Source organism: Mobula birostris, chromosome 3 (genome assembly GCF_030028105.1).
Source record: "Mobula birostris isolate sMobBir1 chromosome 3, sMobBir1.hap1, whole genome shotgun sequence".
Taxonomy (NCBI): Eukaryota; Metazoa; Chordata; class Chondrichthyes; order Myliobatiformes; family Myliobatidae; genus Mobula; species Mobula birostris.
The window spans coordinates 145222414-145242867 of NC_092372.1; the positions used below are offsets into that span (position 1 = coordinate 145222414).

The following is a 20454-nucleotide window of genomic DNA, read 5'->3' on the forward strand; positions in this document are numbered from 1 at the left end:
CATCTTATCATTCTTTGTCCATTCCTAAAAAGACTGACTACTCTTGAGTATTTATACTGCTTTTTTATTTGTGCTACTTGGTGACTTCATATAGATGGTCTAAATGCTTCTGGAGAGAGAGATCCCAAACACCCAAAATTAATGCCGTGATGGCTGACTCTTTGAGTACGCAGATCTCCCAACTATTGATAGATGAGCTATTTGATGTGCTTAGTGACAGCATCAGTCTGGTCTGTGAGTTTCCTTGAGCTAAATAACTTAGCCAGTATTGTCTGGTTTGATGCAGGCCCAATTAACATAACCCCACTGTTCGACACTGACTTGAGAAAATTTGCAGACGTTGGAATCCAAAGAAATACACACAAAATGCTGGAGGAACTCAACAGGCCAGGAAGCATCTATGGAAAAGAATAAACAGTCCACTTTTAAGGTCGAGACCCTTCATCAGGACTGGAAAGGAAGGGGAGAAGTCAGAATAAGAAGGCTCCTTCTTACTCTGATATATGGACCAAGATGTCCGTCTGTTAATCTCATTTTGCTAACATTCCTCTGAAAATTATAAATGTTGTTATTGTACCTGCCTTAACCATTTCCACTGGTAGTTTGTTCCATATACTCATCACCCTGTGTAAAAGGATTGCCCCTCAGGTCCTGTTTAAATCTTTCTCCTCTACCTTAAGAATATGTACGTGTTGGACGGCGTCATTCCATCTGCTGCCTTAGCACTAACATTCTGCTAAAGCAATTCAAATCTATTCAAAATCCAATTCAAACCCATTAAGCACTCTCTTATTTCACAAACAAGAGAAAATTTGCAGATGCTGGAAATCCGAGCAACACACACAAAATGCTGGAAAAACTCAGCGGGCCAGTCAGCATCTAGGGAAAAAAGTGCATTCGACATTTCAGGCCAAAACCCTTCAGCAGGACTGGAGAAAAAAAGCTGAGTAGATTTGAAAGGTGGGGGGAGGAGAGAGAGAAACGCTAGGCGATAGGTAAAACTTAGAAGAGGGATGAAGCAAAGAGCTAGGAAGTTGATTGGTGAAAGAGACAGAAGGCTATGGAAGAAAGAAGAAAGGGGGCAGGGGGAAGAGCACTGGAGGGAGGCAATGAGTGGGCAAGGAGATAATATGAAAGGGGGACAAGGGGATGGGAGATGGTGGAGGGCAGAGGGCGTTGGAGGCATTACTGGAAGTTTGAGAAACCAGTGTTCATGCCATCAGGTTGGAGGCTACCAAAAGCGAATATAAGGTGCCGTTTCTCCAACCTAAATGTGGCCTCATCACGACAGTGGAAGAGGACATGGATGGATATATTGGAATGGGAATGGGAAGTGGAATTAAAATGGGTGGCCACTGGGAGATCCCACTTGTTCTGGCGGACTGAGTATAGATGCTCGGCGAAGCGGTCTCCCAATCTACATGGGGTCTCGCTAATATACAGGCGACCATACTGGGAGGACTGAACACAGTATATGACCCCCAACAGGCTCACAAGTGAAGTGTTGCCTCATCTGGAAGGGCTGCCTGAGGCCCCAAATGGTAGTGAGAGAGGAGGTGTAGGGGCAGGTGAAGCACTTGTTCTGCTTGCAAGGGTAAGTGCCAGGAGCGAGAACAGTAGGGAGGGACTGATGGACAAGGGAGTCGCATAGGAAGCAATCCCTGCGGAAAGCAGAAAGTGGAGGGGCGGTGGAGGGAAAGATGTCTTAGGTGGTGGGATCCAGTGGGAGGTAGCGGAAGTTTCGGAGGATTATATGCTGGACACAGAGGCTGGTGGGGTGGTAGGTGAGGACAAGGAGGAACTCTATCCCTGATAGCGTGACGGGAGGATGGGTTAATAGAAGATGTGCGTGAAATGGAAGAGATGCAGTTGAGGGCAGCGCTAATGGTTGAGAAAGGGAAGCTCCTTCATTCTAGAATGAAAAGCCTCATCTTATTTCCTTGTTTTGAAATATTTATCCAATGTGCCCTTAAAAGATTCAATGCTCTTCCTTTGGTAAACCACACTGGGATTGAAAGACTTTGGTATCCATGCACGGGAACATGACTATTTGCAAGCTGCCCTTCATGTCAAACACCAGGCTGACCAAGAAATATGCATCTTTCTTTCAAGGTTTTAGTTCAAAAACCAAGAACTCCTGAGCCAAAAGCACTGTACGAATCCCTTCACACTTCGATAAAATCTTTATTAGTATATACTAGCTCACGTGTGAAAGACAATTTGGGATGACCGATAAATGCAATCTCCACATCCCACGAATGAAAACAGTTTCTGCTCCAGCTTTTCCCATGGTAAAAAAAAATATATGTTCCAACAACACACAGTGGAGGGAAATTAACACTAATGCTTATTGTGCTGTCCCATCCACAACTACTCTTCAGCAGAAATATATCTGTTCTGATCGTAGCCTCTTCTCACTGTTGTGCCCCAGATTTCCACCCACTGAAGAACCTAATATATTCTATCGCCATAGTTCCCTCAATTTAACTACTGCTAGTAGGGATTGTTGGTGGGGAAGTGGGGTGGGTGAGCTGGGAAGCATGGTGCGAAGGCTGGATATATCAGCTTGTTGTGTTACAGCAACAACCTTGCACTTAACATCAGTAAGACCAAAGAACTGTTTGTGGACTTCAGAAAGGGTAAGGCGAGGGAACACACACCAGTCTCACAGAGGGATCGGAAGTAGAAAGAGTAAGTAATTTTAAATTCCTGAGTGCCAACATCTCTGAGGATCCATCCTGGGCCCAACAGATTGATGCAGTTACAAGGAAGGCATGACAGCAGCTATATTTCCTTACGAGTTTGAGAAGATTTGGTATGTCATCAACTACACTCGCAATTTTCCACAGATATACCACGGAGAGCATCACCGTCTGGTATGGCGGGGGGCACTACACAGGATCAAAATAATTTGCAGAAAGTTATGAACTCAGTCAGCTCCATCATAGGCACCAGCCTCCCCAGCATCCAGAACATCTTCAAGGCGAAATACTTAAAAAGATGTCTTCTATCATTAAGAACCCCCATTACCCAGGACATGCCCTCTTTCATTGCTATCATCAGGGAGGAGGTACAGGAGTTGAAGGCACACACATAACGATTCAGGAACAGCTTCTTACCCTCTGCCATCTGATTTCTGAATGGACATTGAACCAATGAATACTACCTCACTACTCTATACTTCTTACTATAACTCACAATTTTCATTATATATTGCAATGTACTGCTGCTGCAAAACAACAATTTTCACAGCATATGCCAGTGATAATATTGTGATTCTGAATCTGATTCTGAATATGGCTTACGGCAAATACATCAAGATCTTTTTGACTCTGGGATTTTGTTGCCTTCTGCATGCCTGTACCCACCCTGCCTCTCTGCAAGTATTTATTCAAACTATGACTGTACTTAGCCACTCATAATAACTGACTTAAAAAAATACCAGGTGGAACATAACCTTTGATGGTATCATCAGATGGGTCTATTGAGGAATATAGGGAAGCAAGAAAGGAGCTTAAGAAGGGGCTGAGAAGAGCAAGAAGGGGGCATGAGAAGGCCTTGGCGAGAAGGATAAAGGAAAACCCCAAGGCATTCTTCAATTATGTTAAGAAAAAAAGAATGACAGGAGTGAAGGTAGGACCGATTAGAGATAAAGGTGGGAAGATATGCCTGGAGGCTGTGGAAGTGACTTAGTCCTCAATGAATACTTCTCTTCGGTATTCACCAATGACAGGGAACTTGATGATGGTGAGGACAATATGAGTGAGGTTGATGTTCTGGAGCATGTTGATATTAAGGGAGAGGAGGTGTTGGAGTTGTTAAAAAACATTAGGACGGATAAGTCCCCGGGGCCTGATGGAATATTCCCCAGGCTGTTCCACGAGGCAAGGGAAGAGATTGCTGAGCCTCTGGCTAGGATCTTTATGTCCTCGTTGTCTACAGGAATGGTACTGGAGGATTGAAGGGAGGCGAATGTTGTCCCCTTGTTCAAAAAAAGTAGTAGGGATAGTCCGGGTAATTATAGACCAGTGAGCCTTACGTCTGTGATGGGAAAGCTGTTGGAAAAGATTCTTAGAGATAGGATCTATGGGCATTTAGAGAATCATGGTCTGATCAGGGACAGTCAGCATGGCTTTGTGAAGGGCAGATCGTGTCTAACAAGCCTGATAGAGTTCTTTGAGGAGGTGACCAGGCATATAGATGAGGGTAGTGCAGTGGATGTGATCTATGTGGATTTTAGTAAGGCATTTGACAAGGTTCCAGATGGTAGGCTTATTCAGAAAGTTAGAAGGCACGGGATCCAGGGAAATTTGGCCAGGTGGATTCAGAATTGGCTTGCCTGCAGAAGGCAAGTGGGTCGTGGTGGAGGGAGTACATTCTGATTGGAGGATTGTGACTAGTGGTGTCCCACAAGGATATGTTCTGGGACCTCTACTTTTCGTGATTTTTATTAACGACCTGGACGTCGGGGGTAGAAGGGTGGGTTGGCAAGTTTGCAGATAACATAAAGGTTGGTGGTGTTGTAAGTAGTGTAGAGGATTGTCAAAGATTGCAGAGGCACATTGATAGGATGCAGAAGTGGGCTGAGAAGTGGCAGATGGAGTTCAACCCAGAGAAGTGTGAGGTGGTACACTTTGGAAGGACAAACTCCAAGGCAGAGTACAAAGTAAATGGCAGGATACTTGGTAGTGTGGAGGAGCAGAGGGATCTGGGGATACATGTCCACAGATCCCTGAAAGTTGCCTCACAGGTGGATAGGGTAGTTAAGAAAGCTTATGGGGTGTTAGCTTTCATAAGTCGAGGGATAGAGTTTAAGAGTCATGATGTAATGATGCAGCTATATAAAACTCTGGTTAGGCCACACTTGGAGCACTATGTCCAGTTCTGGTCGCCTCACTATAGGAAGGATGTGGAAGCATTGGAAAGGGTACAGAGCAGATTTACCAGAATGCTGCCTGGTTTAGAGAGTATGCATTATGATCAGAGATTAAGGGAGCTAGGGCTTTACTCTTTGGAGAGAAGGAGGATGAGAGGAGACATGATAGAGGTGTACAAGATAATAAGGGAAATAGATAGAGTGGATAGCTAGCACCTCTTCCCCAGGGCACCACTGCTCAATACAAGAGGACATGGCTTTAAGGTAAGGGGTGGGAAGTTCAAGGGGGATATTAGAGGAAGGTTTCTTACTCAGAGAGTGGTTGGTGCGTGGAATGCACTGCCTGAGTCAGTGGTGGAGGCAGATACACTAGTGAAGTTTGAGAGACTACTAGACAGGTACATGGAGGAATTTAAGGTGGGGGCTTATATGGGAGGCAGGGTTTGAGGGTCGGCACAACATTGTGGGCCAAAGGGCCTGTACTGTGCTGTATTATTCTATGTTCTATACTTAAGTTAAAGTTAACTCTAGTTGATAATATTAAAAAGAACATTAACTTTCTCTCTAGCTTACATACTATTTATCGGTCTTGTGCTTCAAATCATTCACAATCAAAAGAACAGTACATTATTTTTAACTGGACTACTGCAATAGCTTATTTTAATTTTAAAATGCACTCAGAGACTCTCTCATTAGCAATGGAGTTCTATCCCTTGACAGAAAAGAATGTGTTTCAAAATGTGATACCATCGTACATAAAATACATTTTAAAGTCATCATGTTTAATAATGAAACTTCCTATTATACATTCAAATACAGAACCCAAACAACCAAGGACGCTATGGTATTTGTTTCATTAATCTATTCATCTAATGTGCATTTCAGTCATTTCTCAATTTACTAATTTTTAAAGGAAAATTATTCAAAAACACTTACGATATTTCCTCAAAGACTTTCACTTTCTCGCATCCCTCTGGGGGTTCTCGTTTGAACATGTAGCTGTTGTTTGGTTTGGGTGATGAAGCATATTTGGGGAGGGGTGAGTTACTCCCACTGTCTGCAAATGCAAAGGAAGAGGTCACTGAAAGATTTCAGCTTGTAAAGGAAGAAATTGGTTCAACTAAGAAACCCAAAAATTAATTGTGTAATGGTGTTCAATCACAAAATTATGGTTTTTTCCCCCAATAAAGTGTTATAAAACCCATTTTTTGCATAGGAACAGGTGAAGCTCAAAAGGGGTGTTAATGATGCACAAAACCACAAGGTTATCATGAGATTAACCTCCAAACTTGACAGATTGTAGAAAGTTAGGGTTAACTGTCAAATATTTCAAGTGTAAATGTAAATGCTGCCAAGTTTAAGAACAAAACACCGGATATGAAATCCACTTAGAATCATAAAGCTCTACAGCACAGGAGCAAACCCTTCAGCTCATCTTGTCCAAGCTGAACTGACATTCTGCCTAGACCCACTGACCCGCACCTATACCATATCTCTCCAATACACCTCCCATCCAAACTTCGTAAATGTTGCAATTGATTCCACATCCACCACCCTCCACTGGTAGCTCATTCCACATTTGCAACATGCTCTGAGTGAAGAATTTCCCCCTCAAGTTCCCCTTAAATATTTCACGCCTTTCATCCTTAACCTATAACCTCCAGTTCCAGTCTCACCCAACCTTATTGGGGAAAAAACCTGCTTGCATTAATGCTAGCTATATACTTCATCATCTTGTATAACTCTACCAAATCTCCCCTATTCTCCTATGCTCTGGGGTCTAAAGTCCTAACCTATTCACCCTTTTCTTTATCACTCAGGTCCTCAAGTCCTGGCAACATCCTTGTAAATTTTCTCCGGACTTTTTCAGTCTTATTGGTATCTTTCCTGAGGGTGGATGACTAGAACTACATACAATACTCCAAATTTGGCCTCATCAACATGAACATAACATCTAAACTCCTGTACTTAATACTGTGATTTATGAAGGCTAATGTGCCAAACGCCTTCTTCATGACCCTATCTAACTGTGACACCACTCTCAAGGAATTATGGATCTGTACTCCCAGATCCCTCTGTTCTTCCAAACTTCTCAGAGCCCTACTGTTCACCGTGTTATTTTCTACCCTGGTTTGTCCTCCCAGATCTTGAGCCACAATGGGGCTGCATGAGGAAACCCAAAGATGTTTCTAAAAGATTACTCATTCTGCCTTTTTATAAAGGATAAAAGCATAGTTTCTGACCGAATAATTATTTTTGTTGACCAAGCAAAAAGGCAAAAATTTCAAGCAGTTCTTTTGAGTGAGTGCATGATATTTAGAGTGTAAAAATCGCTATTCAACAAATTTAATTAATTAAGATAACAGAGTAATATTCATTATTTCTCCAGAGACTTCAATTTGCTATCACACTAAACATCTTGTTTCACTACTTAACATGCACCTCTAGGGACCATAATACATAACGCTTCTTTCAATAATTTATAGCTATGGTTGCAGTGCAATGCCTGAATGAGACTGAAAACTAACAGTCTGAAAAATGTATGCACATCGGAGGCAGACGGAGGACACATGGGCCTTTTGGACCTTATTCTCTCTCTTACTGTAGGACAGTCAAAGACACTTCCAACCCACACAAGATCTGTATGGCAAGCTCCACCACTGCTGCATTGTCATCTGCAGTCTCTTTCATGGCAAGCAACATAAATCAATACCATTTCATCCTTCACTGCTTTACTCATGACAATCAGGCTGCTTATGCTTACCCACATTCACGGTCATAAAAAATGCCAAATGAAGCAATGAATATTTAACACTGGAGAAATCAATAAATACACAGTACATTCTCAACATAAATATAAAAATACAACTGGAACTACTAGGTGATGGAATGCTGTAGACATTATTGTTTAATATACTTTTTCATATCCTTTATGAGGAAAGACGGGTCCAATTTGTGTGCACTCCTTGTCCAGTTTCTGAACAATTTACTATGTTAAAGGGCACCAGATAAATACAAATTGTTGTTCTATGCATCTTGCTAACATTTGAATATTTGTCCAATACAAACTCTAGTCCAAAACATCATTTGAAAGCAAGCATTCTGGCATGAAAAGTGAAACTGCTCTCAACTACATGTTTATTTCTTTTAGAAGTATGCTGCCAATTATGGTTGCTTTCTCACACTCCATGTGCAAACGTGTTTTTGGTTACAGGTGTAGGTTCAGTTTTCTTTATTAATCAAGCCATTTTAAATTCTGCGCACAGATTAAGCCAGCACTGAATGCAAAATAAATCAGTATTAGGCACAACAAATCAAATTGTCCAAAATGAAGTGCTCAATCTTAGAATCAGTCATATACCACAGAGTATGTTACAAAGACTGTATGTTTTCCTGAAATCATAACCATATGAGCTATTTGTGTTATTGGTTATGTTCTGTACCTCAGACTGGAGGGATACCCTTTCATTTGCCTCTACTCATGTATAGTGGAATGATAATTAAACTGGAATTTGAGTTCATACTAGTCTTCAAGCACCCATTCACAGTAACCTCACTTTCCCTATTCTCTCCACATTCCCACAACCCCCACAAGATTCTACTGTTCACCTACATTCTCGGGGCAATTTACAGCAGCCAATTAACCACCAACCTTCTTGTCTTTGAAGGTAACAGGAAACTAGAGCACTCAGGAGAACCTACGCAGATACTCTACCCAGACTGCACTGGAGGTCAAGGTTGAACATGGCCACTGAAGTTGTGAACTATCAACTCGACTTCTTGTGCGACTGTGCTGCTCTTGAGAAATAAAATCAGGTCAGCACTGAATCAGAACAGTACACGTGAACCATGATGTTTCCATATTTCCTTATGACATATGGAAATATAGTCATAGTCATAGCGTGACTAGGTCTCAAACTGCAATGTCGACTGTTTGTTGACACCCAGGAGAGAGCCAGAGCAGGTGCGCTGCACCGGAGACGGTTTGGTGTGGTGTCCATGCTAGAGTTGGTGCTGCCCTCCATTATTCCGTTGGCAGATAACAAGTAGTATGGTGTTCCACTGCAGAGTGCTGCACTATTCATGGACCCAGGGACTTGGACTATATATTTTTTTGTGTATGACAGCATTTTACTGCTGTCTTACATGTGCTATGTGTGCCTTGAGCTGTGGATAACCGTGGGTTGGGTACTGTGTTTTACACCTTGGCCCCTGAGTAACACTGTTTCGTTTGGCTGTATTCATGGGTATTCATGTATGGTTGAACAACAATTAAACTTGAACTTGATCTTCACATAGAAGACAAAGGTGTCCATCATGTTAACGCAGTCTTCCAGTTCCCCATTAATCTTCCCTAAAACGAATTCTAATCCCATTTACATAAGCATTCTCTATAGTTGTTAAATACAATGCGAGTAAAAGTAACACACACAAAATGCTGGAGAAACTCAGAAGGTCAGGCAGCATCTATGGAGAGGAATAGAGTCCCTGTTTCAGGCAGAGACCCTTCATCAGCACTGGAAAGGAAAGGGGAAGAAGCCACATTAAGAAGGTTGTTGGAGGTGAAGGCGTACTAGCTTTTGGATAGAGTATTTGGAGAGACACACACTGATTAGGGATAGTCAGCATGGCTTGGTGCAGGGTAGGCCATGTCTAACCAAACTTATAGGGTTTTGAGGAAGTCGATGACAGCAAGGCAGTAGATGCTATGTACATGGACTTTAGCAAGGCATTTGACAAGGTCCCGCATGAGAGGTTGGTCAGGAAGGTTCAGTTGCTTGGTATTCAAGATGAAGTAATAAATTGGATTAGATATTGGTTCTGTGGGAGAAGCCAGAGAGTGGTAGCAGATGGTTGCCTCTCTGACTGGAGGCCTGTGACTGATGGAGTGCTGAAGGGATCGGTACTGGGTCTTTTGTTTGTCATTTATATCAATGATCTGAATGACAATGTAGATATCTGGATCAGCAGATTTGCAGATGACACCAAGACTGGGGGTGTAGTGGAAAGCAAGGAAGACTATCAGAGCTTGCAGCAGGATGTAAACCAGCTGGAAAAATGGGCTGAAAAATGGCAGATGGAACTTAATGCAGACAAGTGTGATGTGTTGCTCTTCAGTAAGACCAACCAGGGTAGTTGTAACAGAGTGAACAACAGGGCACTGAGGATCGCAATATTATAAAGGGGTTTGGGAATATAGCTCCATGATTCATTGAAAGTGGCAACACACGGAGATAGGGTTGTAAAGAAAGCTTTTAGCACATTGGCCTTCATAAATCAAACTGCTGAGTACAGGAGATGGGATATTATGTTGAAACTGAATAAGATGTTTGTGAAACCTAATTTTGAGTATAATATGCAATTCCGGTCACCTACCTACAGGATAGATGTAACTAAGATTGAAAGAGTACAGAAAAAAGTTTACAAGGATGTTTCTGGGACTGGAGGTTCTGAGTTACAAGGAAAGATCAAACAGGTTACGACCTTATTCCTTGGAACATCGAACTCTGAGGGGAGATTTGATAGGGGTATGAAAAATTATGAGGTGTATACACAAGGTAAACGCAAACAGGCTATTTCTACTGAGGTTGGGTGGGACTACAGCGGGAGGTCATGGGCTAAGGGTGAAAGGTGAAAATCTTAAGGGGAATATGAAGGGAAACTTCTTCACTCAGAAGGTTGTGAGAGTGTGGAACGAGCTGCCAGCCTAAATGGTGCACATGAGCACAATTTCAGCATTTAAGATAAGTTTGGATATGTACATAGACAGTAGGGGCATGGAGGGCTATGGTCCAGGTGGAGGTTGATACAACTGGGCTATTTAACTGGTTAAGCATGAACTAGATGGGCCAAAAGGCCTGTTTCTGTGCTGTACTTTTCTATGACTCTAAGCTAAAAGGTGATAGGTGAAGCCAGGTAGAGGAGAAGATTAGTGGATGGGGGAGGGGAGATGAAGTGAGAAACTGGGAGGTAATAGGTGGAAAAGGTAAAGGTCTGAAAAAGGAGGAATCCGATAGGCGAGGAGAGGGGACCATGGGAGAAAGGGGAGGCGGCAGTGGACCACGGTGAGGCCATGGGCAGGTGGATAAGAGAAAGGCAAGAGGGAAGCCAAAATGGAGAATGGAAAAATTGGGCGGGGGGGGGGGGGAGAGAAGTATCAGAAGAAAAAAAGTACACTGTAATCCTTGGAAAAAGAATAAATACTTTTATTCGCCATTGACTGGAATTAAAACAGCAGCTTTCATCCCACAGCAGACTGTGCTGCTCATCCTATTTACATAAAGGCAGGGTTATTGAAGTAGGCTTGTCGTGTACTTGACTTGAAATCAGCCTAACACATCGTCAGTTTTGGCTGTAAACCAGAGTGTAATACTATTGCAGAAGACTATCATAACAGTCTGCAACAATTAAAAATGTAACTTACAAATTTGCTTTAATGTAATGTCAGCATTGTGATTATGATCAATATCAATATTGAGCAGTTTTTATTTTAAATAATTGAATTTAATTTGGGTAATTACTTGAAAACATTCACCATCATTTCACTCAAGAGCATAGGAATGTGAGCTGCATACCTCAGGACAATTACAGTAACGATACAGGAAAATAAGTCAATTGAAGGAAACACAATCAGAAAAAAATGAAAAACAGCTTCATTGTTCTGAAGAGATCAGATGGCAGAAAGTTTAGGGAGTGTATTTTGGTCTGGATACAAAGCAGATGAAGGTAGAGACAAACTTGGCAGAGTGTAGGTAGTGAGAACGGTGAATGCACAGAGTACCTCGAAATGGAGGAGTAGCAAAGTCTTGAAGGGTGGTAGTATTGGGGAAAGCCATGGTGGTGAAACAGAGGCCATATGGACACTTGAAAACAGTGACAAAATGGGAAAGATGAAGGGTGGGAGAGAGGAGAGGAGTTGTAGGATAAATCAGCTATGGTTTGGGAGTGATCCTGCACAGTTTAATGGAAAAACCTGATCAGATTCCCCCCAGAAAAGATCAGAGACCGAGTAAATGCAATTAGCGACTCATCTTCAATTTTCCCCACGCCTTTCCATCATCTACACAGCACAACTCACAAGTGTAATGGAATACTCTCTACTTACCTGGACAACTGAAACTCTGATTCCAGTCATGAGATCAAGGCAGCCTGTTGACTGGCACCCAACTAATACCCTAAAATTCGCTTCCTTGATCTCTAGCCCAGCAGTTTTAGTAAAACAGAAAAACATAGCCTTCAGAACCATTTAAAAGCTGTGTTCATCCCATCATTTCTGAATCAATGCAAAAAGGTTTAAAACGCACTTACAATGTGAAAGCAGTGGTATTACTCAGCAGGCTCCTCATCATAAAAGATAAGCCCATCTCACAATTGTTGCCTTGCGGAGCACAGCAGACATTCAGGTCAAAATAGATGGTGAAAAATCAGATGTTAATGAAAATCAAGATGTTAAAAAGTACAGAAAAGATTGGTAATGGAGAATACAGGGAGCATTTTCAATGGTTTTCTACACCACAGCACTCTTATTTCTCACAGATGAATGACAGGATTGCAGAGAATAGGTTTCAAGATGTGGCTTGTCTACATGGCCATGCTGTTTCTAATAAATCATGCATCCAAAACTTGATGGGAAATATATGCTATGAGCAACAGTATGGGAATATATAATCAGAGGTTGCCTGCTCTCGATGTAGCTCAAAACAAAGGTGCACAAGGAGGGTTGGTGGGGAGGTTGGTATTTTAACTAATGAGTCTTCAAGTTGAAAGCACAGAACTTACCTGTGACTACCACTAGGCAGGGTATAAAACCAAGAACTTTTTTTTGGTTGCTAGATTAAAATTAGTTCTAAAAATAGAATTCATACGATGATACAGTTGCAGTAATGTAGAGTAATAACAAGAGTTAGGTAGGTTGGAATTTGTTGCTATCCTAATGCATGCATGCTTTGAAAATTAATGCTTACGTAACCAAAAAAAGGAAAGGAAATGATTCTATACACTACTCATGTTTTTGGCAATTCTACTTCCCTACTGACATGCTCCCTTATTTTGGCTTGTGGAGCTAAAGCGTTATGGTGAAAAAAAACCTAATAAAATCTGCTTGTTGTAGTAAATCTTCATTTTCCTGAGTATCCCATGAACAGAGCCAAGTAACTTCAGAAGCTTTAAACATGTTATTGCAATGAGCTGTAAACACAAAGGTTTCTGAAGGTGCTGGAAATCCAGAGCAACACACACAAAATGCTGGAGGAACTCAGCAGGTCATGCAGCGTCAATGGCTGAGGATGGATGAAGTAAGATGTGAGGTGATAAGTGGAAGAGGTAAAGGGCTAAAGAAGAAATCTGATAGTGGATAGTGGACTATGGGAGAAAAGAAGGGAGAAACCAGTGGAGATGATGAGCAGCTGAGGAGAAGAGTGGAGTCAGAACGGGAATAAAATATTAGAGCCGGGGTGGGGGGGGGGGCAAAAATACAGGAAGTTAGATAAATTGATGTTGTTTTGTATGCTTTGCAATAACTTTAATATTTTTTGAAATTGAAAAGTTCCTCACTCACACAAATATGTGTATGGCAAATGTAAGGTTGCCTAATCCTCACACAGTGATTTCTTCACGTATCAATGCAGTGAAAGCCTTAAGTTTCTATATGCAAATAAAAATACTGTAAAAAGTAAACTGACATAAATCAAAGATAACAACATTTGAAATATTTAATATTCATATATTTTATCTGATTCTGTTTTTACTTTTATTTCATCTGGAAATGAGATTTAAAACTTTGTTTAGCAGTAATATCTAAGGGGTAACATTGGAATAAGAACAAGATAACTTTTTTATATTAATAAAAGCAGCACAGGTATTGTGATTCATAATGTGAAACAAACCAATTTATTAGCTCAATAGAGACATCAGAATGCTAATTCATAACAGTATTCATACTTTAAGGTTAAAATTAGCACATTATACATTTCTTCATAAATTACTCTCCAATATATTACAAACATATGACAGGACTGAACCATATTTACATTTTTTTCAACAAAGCCACTTTCAGGAACAAATAGACATACAGTACGTATAATTTCGAGTATATGTCAAGAATTCATTGCTACTTCAATTTAATATTCAATAGCAGAACTCAAATGGCTGACAGTAATCAATGAATATAAATATTTACCCATACATGTGCATTAAAAGAAATATCCAGAATATCACTAAACAAAGGAAGACTTTGTGTCACAAGATGATGCAGTGGGTAATAACTTCTTAACCACGTAAACCTTTGTGTCTAAGAGACTGGAAGACTAACACTAATGCATGCACAGTAAGTGACAGGACTGTGCATCCATCCACATCAGCAAACATATCATCTATCAACATGAACGCACATCTCATCCAGTATTGGTTGTATCCACTAATCGAACAGATTCTCAGAATTTGGGAATTGCCTTTTACAACTTCCCATTCTATTTCTGAACCATTTTATGAATATTCCTTTATTTCCCACTATCCCAAAGTTCCTGAACATTTAAAGCTAAACTGATGTGGCCCTTGCATAAGAAGCATTCCAGTATTTCCAGAAAAAAAAAATCAACTCCTCTATTAAACTTTCCAAACATCAGAGAAGAGTGTTCAGGTCATAGAGTCCAATAATAACAAGTCTTTCATGTAAATTTTCCAATTATGGAATTGGATTTTCTTAAATTACTGCCTTGTAAAAGTTACCAAAGTACTACAGCTGAAAAAGGTAGTTATTCATGATTGCTTAGATTTATTTCAATTTTTAAGAAACTTTGCTAATATATGTTCATTATTTAAGCTTGACAAATCTTACAATTGCCTGAATAGAAACAACAGTCTGTTATTCTGTGTAATTGTACTCTTAAAGGGCAACAATATTCCATTCATTGTAATGGCATTGGCAATACTGTGCTGGGGTCATTTGGGACCTACTAGTTTATTAATAAGCCACAATAATTTACTGCTTCACATGGGAGGGGAGGAAGTGGGGATGGAGGGTAATTTTCAAACGTCAGCTGCTTTCTATCATTTGGAACACAGGAGAGAAGGGTGAACATCTACTGGGATACTTCAGCTTCCGTTTGTTTCACTGTTCCAACTTTGACCCAGACCTTCTGAAAGATGCGGTGCCAGTTGTAGAAATGTACTTGCAACCGTGATGGAGAAATTGGCAGGACGTAGAACATGCATTTTTCCAATTATTTTTCAGATGTTTTGCAATTAAGTCAATGGTCAAAGGTACTGGATGCTACTCAGGATAGATCATTAATATTCCTGCTGGCTTCCTGATATCATTTCATGTGTTGCAGCTTGCTGTTATTCCCCAAAAAGTTATATAACAGGTGGATGGTTCTGTCCAGCAGCTGTTTGTTATGCTGTCATGTTAACACAGCAAACCACCGTGGAGCATCTACTTCCTGCACGTAACTCTAGTGTAAGATTTAAATGTGTGAATGCTTCAAGTGACTGTTGGCAGCTGCCAGCAGCAGTAATATCATGCTTCCTTCAGCTCAAACAGCAAAACCATTCTTCTGACACCATCTCTTTACAGATCACCCAACCAACTGCAGAAAAAATCCTCAGTAAAAATTTGTCATTTTCCTTCCCTCCTTTTCTAGCTCGTTGATAAAATTTGAAATAAAATGGAACTAACATTAACCAAAACACTACCTACACACCAATTCTGAAGGTAATTAAAAAAAACATGCCAGGTAACTTACTTTCAAACTGCGATCCTGCAGTTGTCAAACGAGTCCACAGTAGAATACAATTCAGGAGGTTGCTACCCATTGTCGTTTGACAGAAACAGGGATATCACTGTGGGGCAATTGCAGCCAAATGTGTAACTGACAACAGATGGAGCAGCTTAATAGTACCCATAGTGTTATCCCCACGTGTCAGATCCATACCTGTAGAGAAGCAGGTTCTGCAGCAATGTGCAACCACAGGGATGGGTAAAGAGCAAGAATCTCCCCCCTGCAAAAAAGGTTTTACAGAATTGCAACACCCAATACTCGAAATTAGAGATTCACTGTCTGAGAGGATGGTGAGGCAGATACTCTCTAAACATACAAGCAGCTCCTGAACGCACAGTGAGTCACTAAGGCAATGTAAGCAAAAGATCACTGGTAAATGGAATTAGTCCGAATAGGTAACTGATGACCAAAACAGACATGGTGAGCTAAAGGCCTTGCTTCAGTGCTATGTGACACTATGACTCAATTTCATCTCCTTGAAAAGCAGCTCTTTAATTTTGTGTAGACTTCTGAAGGGTAGGGTTTAACTAAAGAACATGGAATTTTGTCCCCCACGAAAAGTTCTGCTGCATATTTTCGAAATCGAAAATAAGGCAAACATAAGCCTGATCTGAACCAAGGTTCATGGCTGGGTGACAGGTCAGGAGTAGGCACATGACAGATTTGTGTTCCAAGGCTCTGTCAGGAGACGTGGAGCGGAACTGGAGTTCTGGTCCAGGAGACTGGGTTGCTCAGAAATACAGGCAGGAGAGCATTGCAATCTTGTGCCTTAGGCTTTGGAATGAGCAGGAATGGACTATGGTCAGGGGTTGCTGGGCAACAGGCAGCATAGCCATAAACTTTGTGCCAGGAAGGAGGTGCGGCTGAGCCCTGTGCTATGACAATATGGTTTTCATATTACAGATTCTACATATTATACAGTATTTTGCAAAACATTTTGGTAACTAAATACTTCCAAGGTTACAAGATCTGCTTTGGTCAGCAAGGATGTTATATAGCCAGACAGAATGTTCACTTGAAATACACAAATTAATATACCACCTGCAGCTCTTCCTCTAATAGATTAATGATTTGCAATAGCACTGAGCTATATAGTGCGAATGATGCAGCATTTATTATGTCAGGTCTTCATGATCACTGTTGGGGTTGAGTGGAAACCAACCTGAAGAATATCTAAATCAGTTAGTTTTCCCCTCTTTAGTCTAGCGAGATGGAAGTGACTGTTCATCAAGTACATTTACTCTTCTAACACTCAATCATTTGGATGCTTTTTAATTATGCCCCTCCAACAAATAATGTAAGTAAAAATTATCTAACTCAGATCCAGAAGAAATGCATTCAGAGGTCCTAGTAGGTGCTTGGTTGTTGATGGGTTTAACATGTTGAATATATAATGACTTTCCATGTTGAAATGGTATAAAAGACACAACTTGCATTCAAGTAGCACCTCAAAAAGTGGAAAAATATTCCATAGTGCTTCACAGAAATGCAGTTTCTCAAACACTGACAGCAAGACAAAGGAGGAAATAAAAGGAGGAGGGGGGGTGGGTCTGCACAGATGGTTTCTGGTGAAGGGAGGGAAAACAGACTATGTGCTAATAGCACGCGATAACCAGGTAAAGCTTGACTTAAGACTCTTCCTTACTAATCCTGGTGTTGAAGAAATTTCTTGAACTATATTCCTTGTGCTGAATATACTCGTACAGTGCTGTTATGAGTGAGTTCCAGCATTTGAATCAGTGACAATACAGATGATATATTTCCAAGTAAGGATAGCATGAAACATGGACGGAAGTATGTAGGAGGTGTCATTTCCATGCACCTGCTACTCCTATCCATCTGAGAGGTGGGAGTTTGAGAAACTTCACCAAAGCAGCTCAGGCTAGTTGCTGAAGTGGACATTGTAGGTGGTCTACTCTCCACCCACCAAGAATCAATTGTGAAGGTAATGAGCATTTAAGATGGTAAATGTGATGAATATTTACAGTACCAATCAAAGGAGGCTTCTTCATCCTAGACAGTTAACCTTCTTGAATCACACTGGAGCTACATTCGTCCAGACAAGTGGACAGCAGTCCTTCAACGCTTGAGACATGCCCCAGAGTTGAGCCATTTGGCACAGAACACTGAGGCTCTTGCAGTCATGGCAACCTGGTGGTGTAATACGGACCTCTGGCTATGACTGTGTTGGAGATAGATACTCTGTTGTTGGAAATTTACTTGCCTTTTATCAACTCAAGACTGAATATTGCCCAGCTCTTGAAGATCGTGCACATTTAGCTTCATTATTTTGGTAGAACAAAATGGAATATCATGTAACATAAACCTCTGACATGGAGGAGAAAGTTCATCAAGAACGAAGCTGGAGGGAATTGGGTCCAAACATTGCACTGAATAAGCCCTCAGCCAAGGCTTGCATCTTAAAGGACTGACTTCCAACATTTCACTCTGTACTTGGCACAGCTCCAGCTGGGGAAGAGCTTTCCTTTAGATTCTTGGTGCCTTCGGTTTCAGTAAGGCTCTTTGATATCAAATAGTGGCCTTACTAACAAAAGAATTTACACTTACACATCTCAGGAATTCAGCTCTTTTTTCTGTGTTCAAAGCTGGGTCAAAGCTGCGAGCTGCTCTTGAGACAAATTGTCCTGGCTAACTTGAAATTGAGCATTAGTGAACAGGTTACTGTAGAATATGTACCACTTAGCAGCACAGCTGGTGCAACCTTAGATCAATAAGGATTTGTGAGTATATTGATGAAAGTGTAATAGTTTGGATTGGTCCAGTTATTGTGATCAAGACACAAGAAATTCTGTAGATGCTGTAAATCTAGAGTAACACACACAAAATGCTGGAGGAAGTCAGCAGATCATGCAGCATCTATGGAGAGGAATAAAGAATTGACATTTGGACCGAGACCCTTCATCAGGTCTTGAAAGGAATCCACTCTCACCTCCCTTTTAATCTTTATATATCTGAAAAAATGTCTAGAAACTAGTTTTCTATAATTGGCTAGCTTACCTTCATATTTCATCTTTTGTCTCCTCCTGGTTTTTTAAGCTGCCTTCTGGTGATTTTTAAATGCTTCCCAATCCTCTAACTTCCCACTAATTTTTGCAATATTATATGCCCTCTCTTGTGCTTTTATGCTGTCTTTAACTTCCCTTCTCAGCATGGTTGTCTCAGAATAATTCCTCATCTTTGGATGTATCGCTCCTGTGCCTTCTGAATTGCCCCAGAAACTCCAGCTATTGCTGTTTTGTCAACAACACTGAAGGTGTCCTTTTCCAATCAGCTTGGCAAGGTCCTCTCTCATGCCTCTGTAATTCCCTTTACTCCAATGTAATACTGATACATCTGACTTTATCTTCACCCTTTCAAACTGCATGGTGATTTCTATCATGGTATGATCACTGCCTCCTCAGAGTTCCATTACTTTAAGCACCCTAATCAAATCAATATATTAGAGTTCAAGGAGTTCTCAGAGGTTTTAGGATGGAATAGATTGCAGCATTACAGACATTCACAGTACGAAAGTATTTGAAAAACAAGGATAACAACATTTACATGATTGCATTAATTGGTTTGGAAACATAGGTCAGCAAATATGGATTAATGGAAGAATGGAATGAGGCAGAAAACTATAGATCAACTCAAGCTCACAGAGGGTAAAAATGACAAGTACATCAGGAAAGCATTAGAATGGAATATTAGGGGAAAAGTTCTCCTCTGCTCTCACCTACTGAAATTGTCATTTATACTGTCCGTAACTAAACACTCTCAAACTAACTGATCTGATACTCTCACATACAAATTGACTGTCTGTTACATATTTTAATATGAACATGTACAAGAAAGATATGGTAGCATTGCACCAAAGACTCTCACCATATTAAATCACAAAGCAGTAGTATACGGATCAGTAACCAATGTCCTCCACATGGGTAATTTTACCAATCTTAGTCATAATGTTGTAAAAAGCCATAAAGATCACCTTGGGAATTTATGTGATGCTTAGTTGCTCAGATAGAAAAAGGATAATGAAAGCTGGTAAATTGCATTCTCTTAAACTAGGAATTGGGCAGACAAAGGTGACAACGCAGAAATGGAAACAAATTAATAAGGTGAGCGGTTCATCCTGGACTGATCTCTTACACTTTCAAGCAGTCAGTTCAAGAGTAGCCTGGATGAGAGAAAAGAAAACATTTGAAAGACTTAAAATACTGCAGCAACTCAACATTTTGAGAAAGGAACAACAAACTCCTCTTTCAAAAACTGATAACTTTCACTTATAAATGTAAACACAAGCCAGATTTATGATAATTATTTTGTCAATTAATAATATACATCAGTCCAGAAATGTCCTTTGGCTTTCTTGATAATTTTGCTATATTTGAACAGTGGAGAAGGATTATATGAAACTTTAATTTACAAAAGTCAATTTCTATTATCAAACAGTGCCTTAGTTGAAAGGCTACTACAATCTGTACTTCTCTTTTAATTTTCTTTTTGAAAGACTTCCAAAACATTTAATTTAATCTATAGAATTAGTGACAAATGCACAGGTTTCCTTTGAACTTAAAGTCATTGATCATAACATCTGTGCACACTGCATAAGCGGATTTTTTTTATTACATATTCATGAATATTTGCTTAATCACAACTGTCAATGTTCTGGGTAACTATATCAAGTCAGTCAGGAAATTGCTTTTTCTTCTATATATAACAATGTTTCCTGCTTTCAATTCACTTTAGGCAACTGGTTTAATCAGAAATATGCCAACATGTAATGTAAACATGTAT

The 20454-nt window shown here is 40.4% G+C and overlaps 1 protein-coding gene across 2 annotated transcripts in view; it reads right to left on the reverse strand.

Annotated features, from left to right (window-relative positions):
* The window catches only part of glcci1a (glucocorticoid induced 1a), a 238014-nt gene that overhangs the window by 14837 nt on the left and 202723 nt on the right, over positions 1-20454 (reverse strand). For both annotated transcript variants that reach the window (XM_072253399.1, XM_072253398.1), the window contains one exon: positions 5813-5933. In XM_072253399.1, the coding sequence (XP_072109500.1) occupies positions 5813-5933 (121 nt within the window). The remainder of the gene's footprint in view (positions 1-5812; positions 5934-20454) is intronic.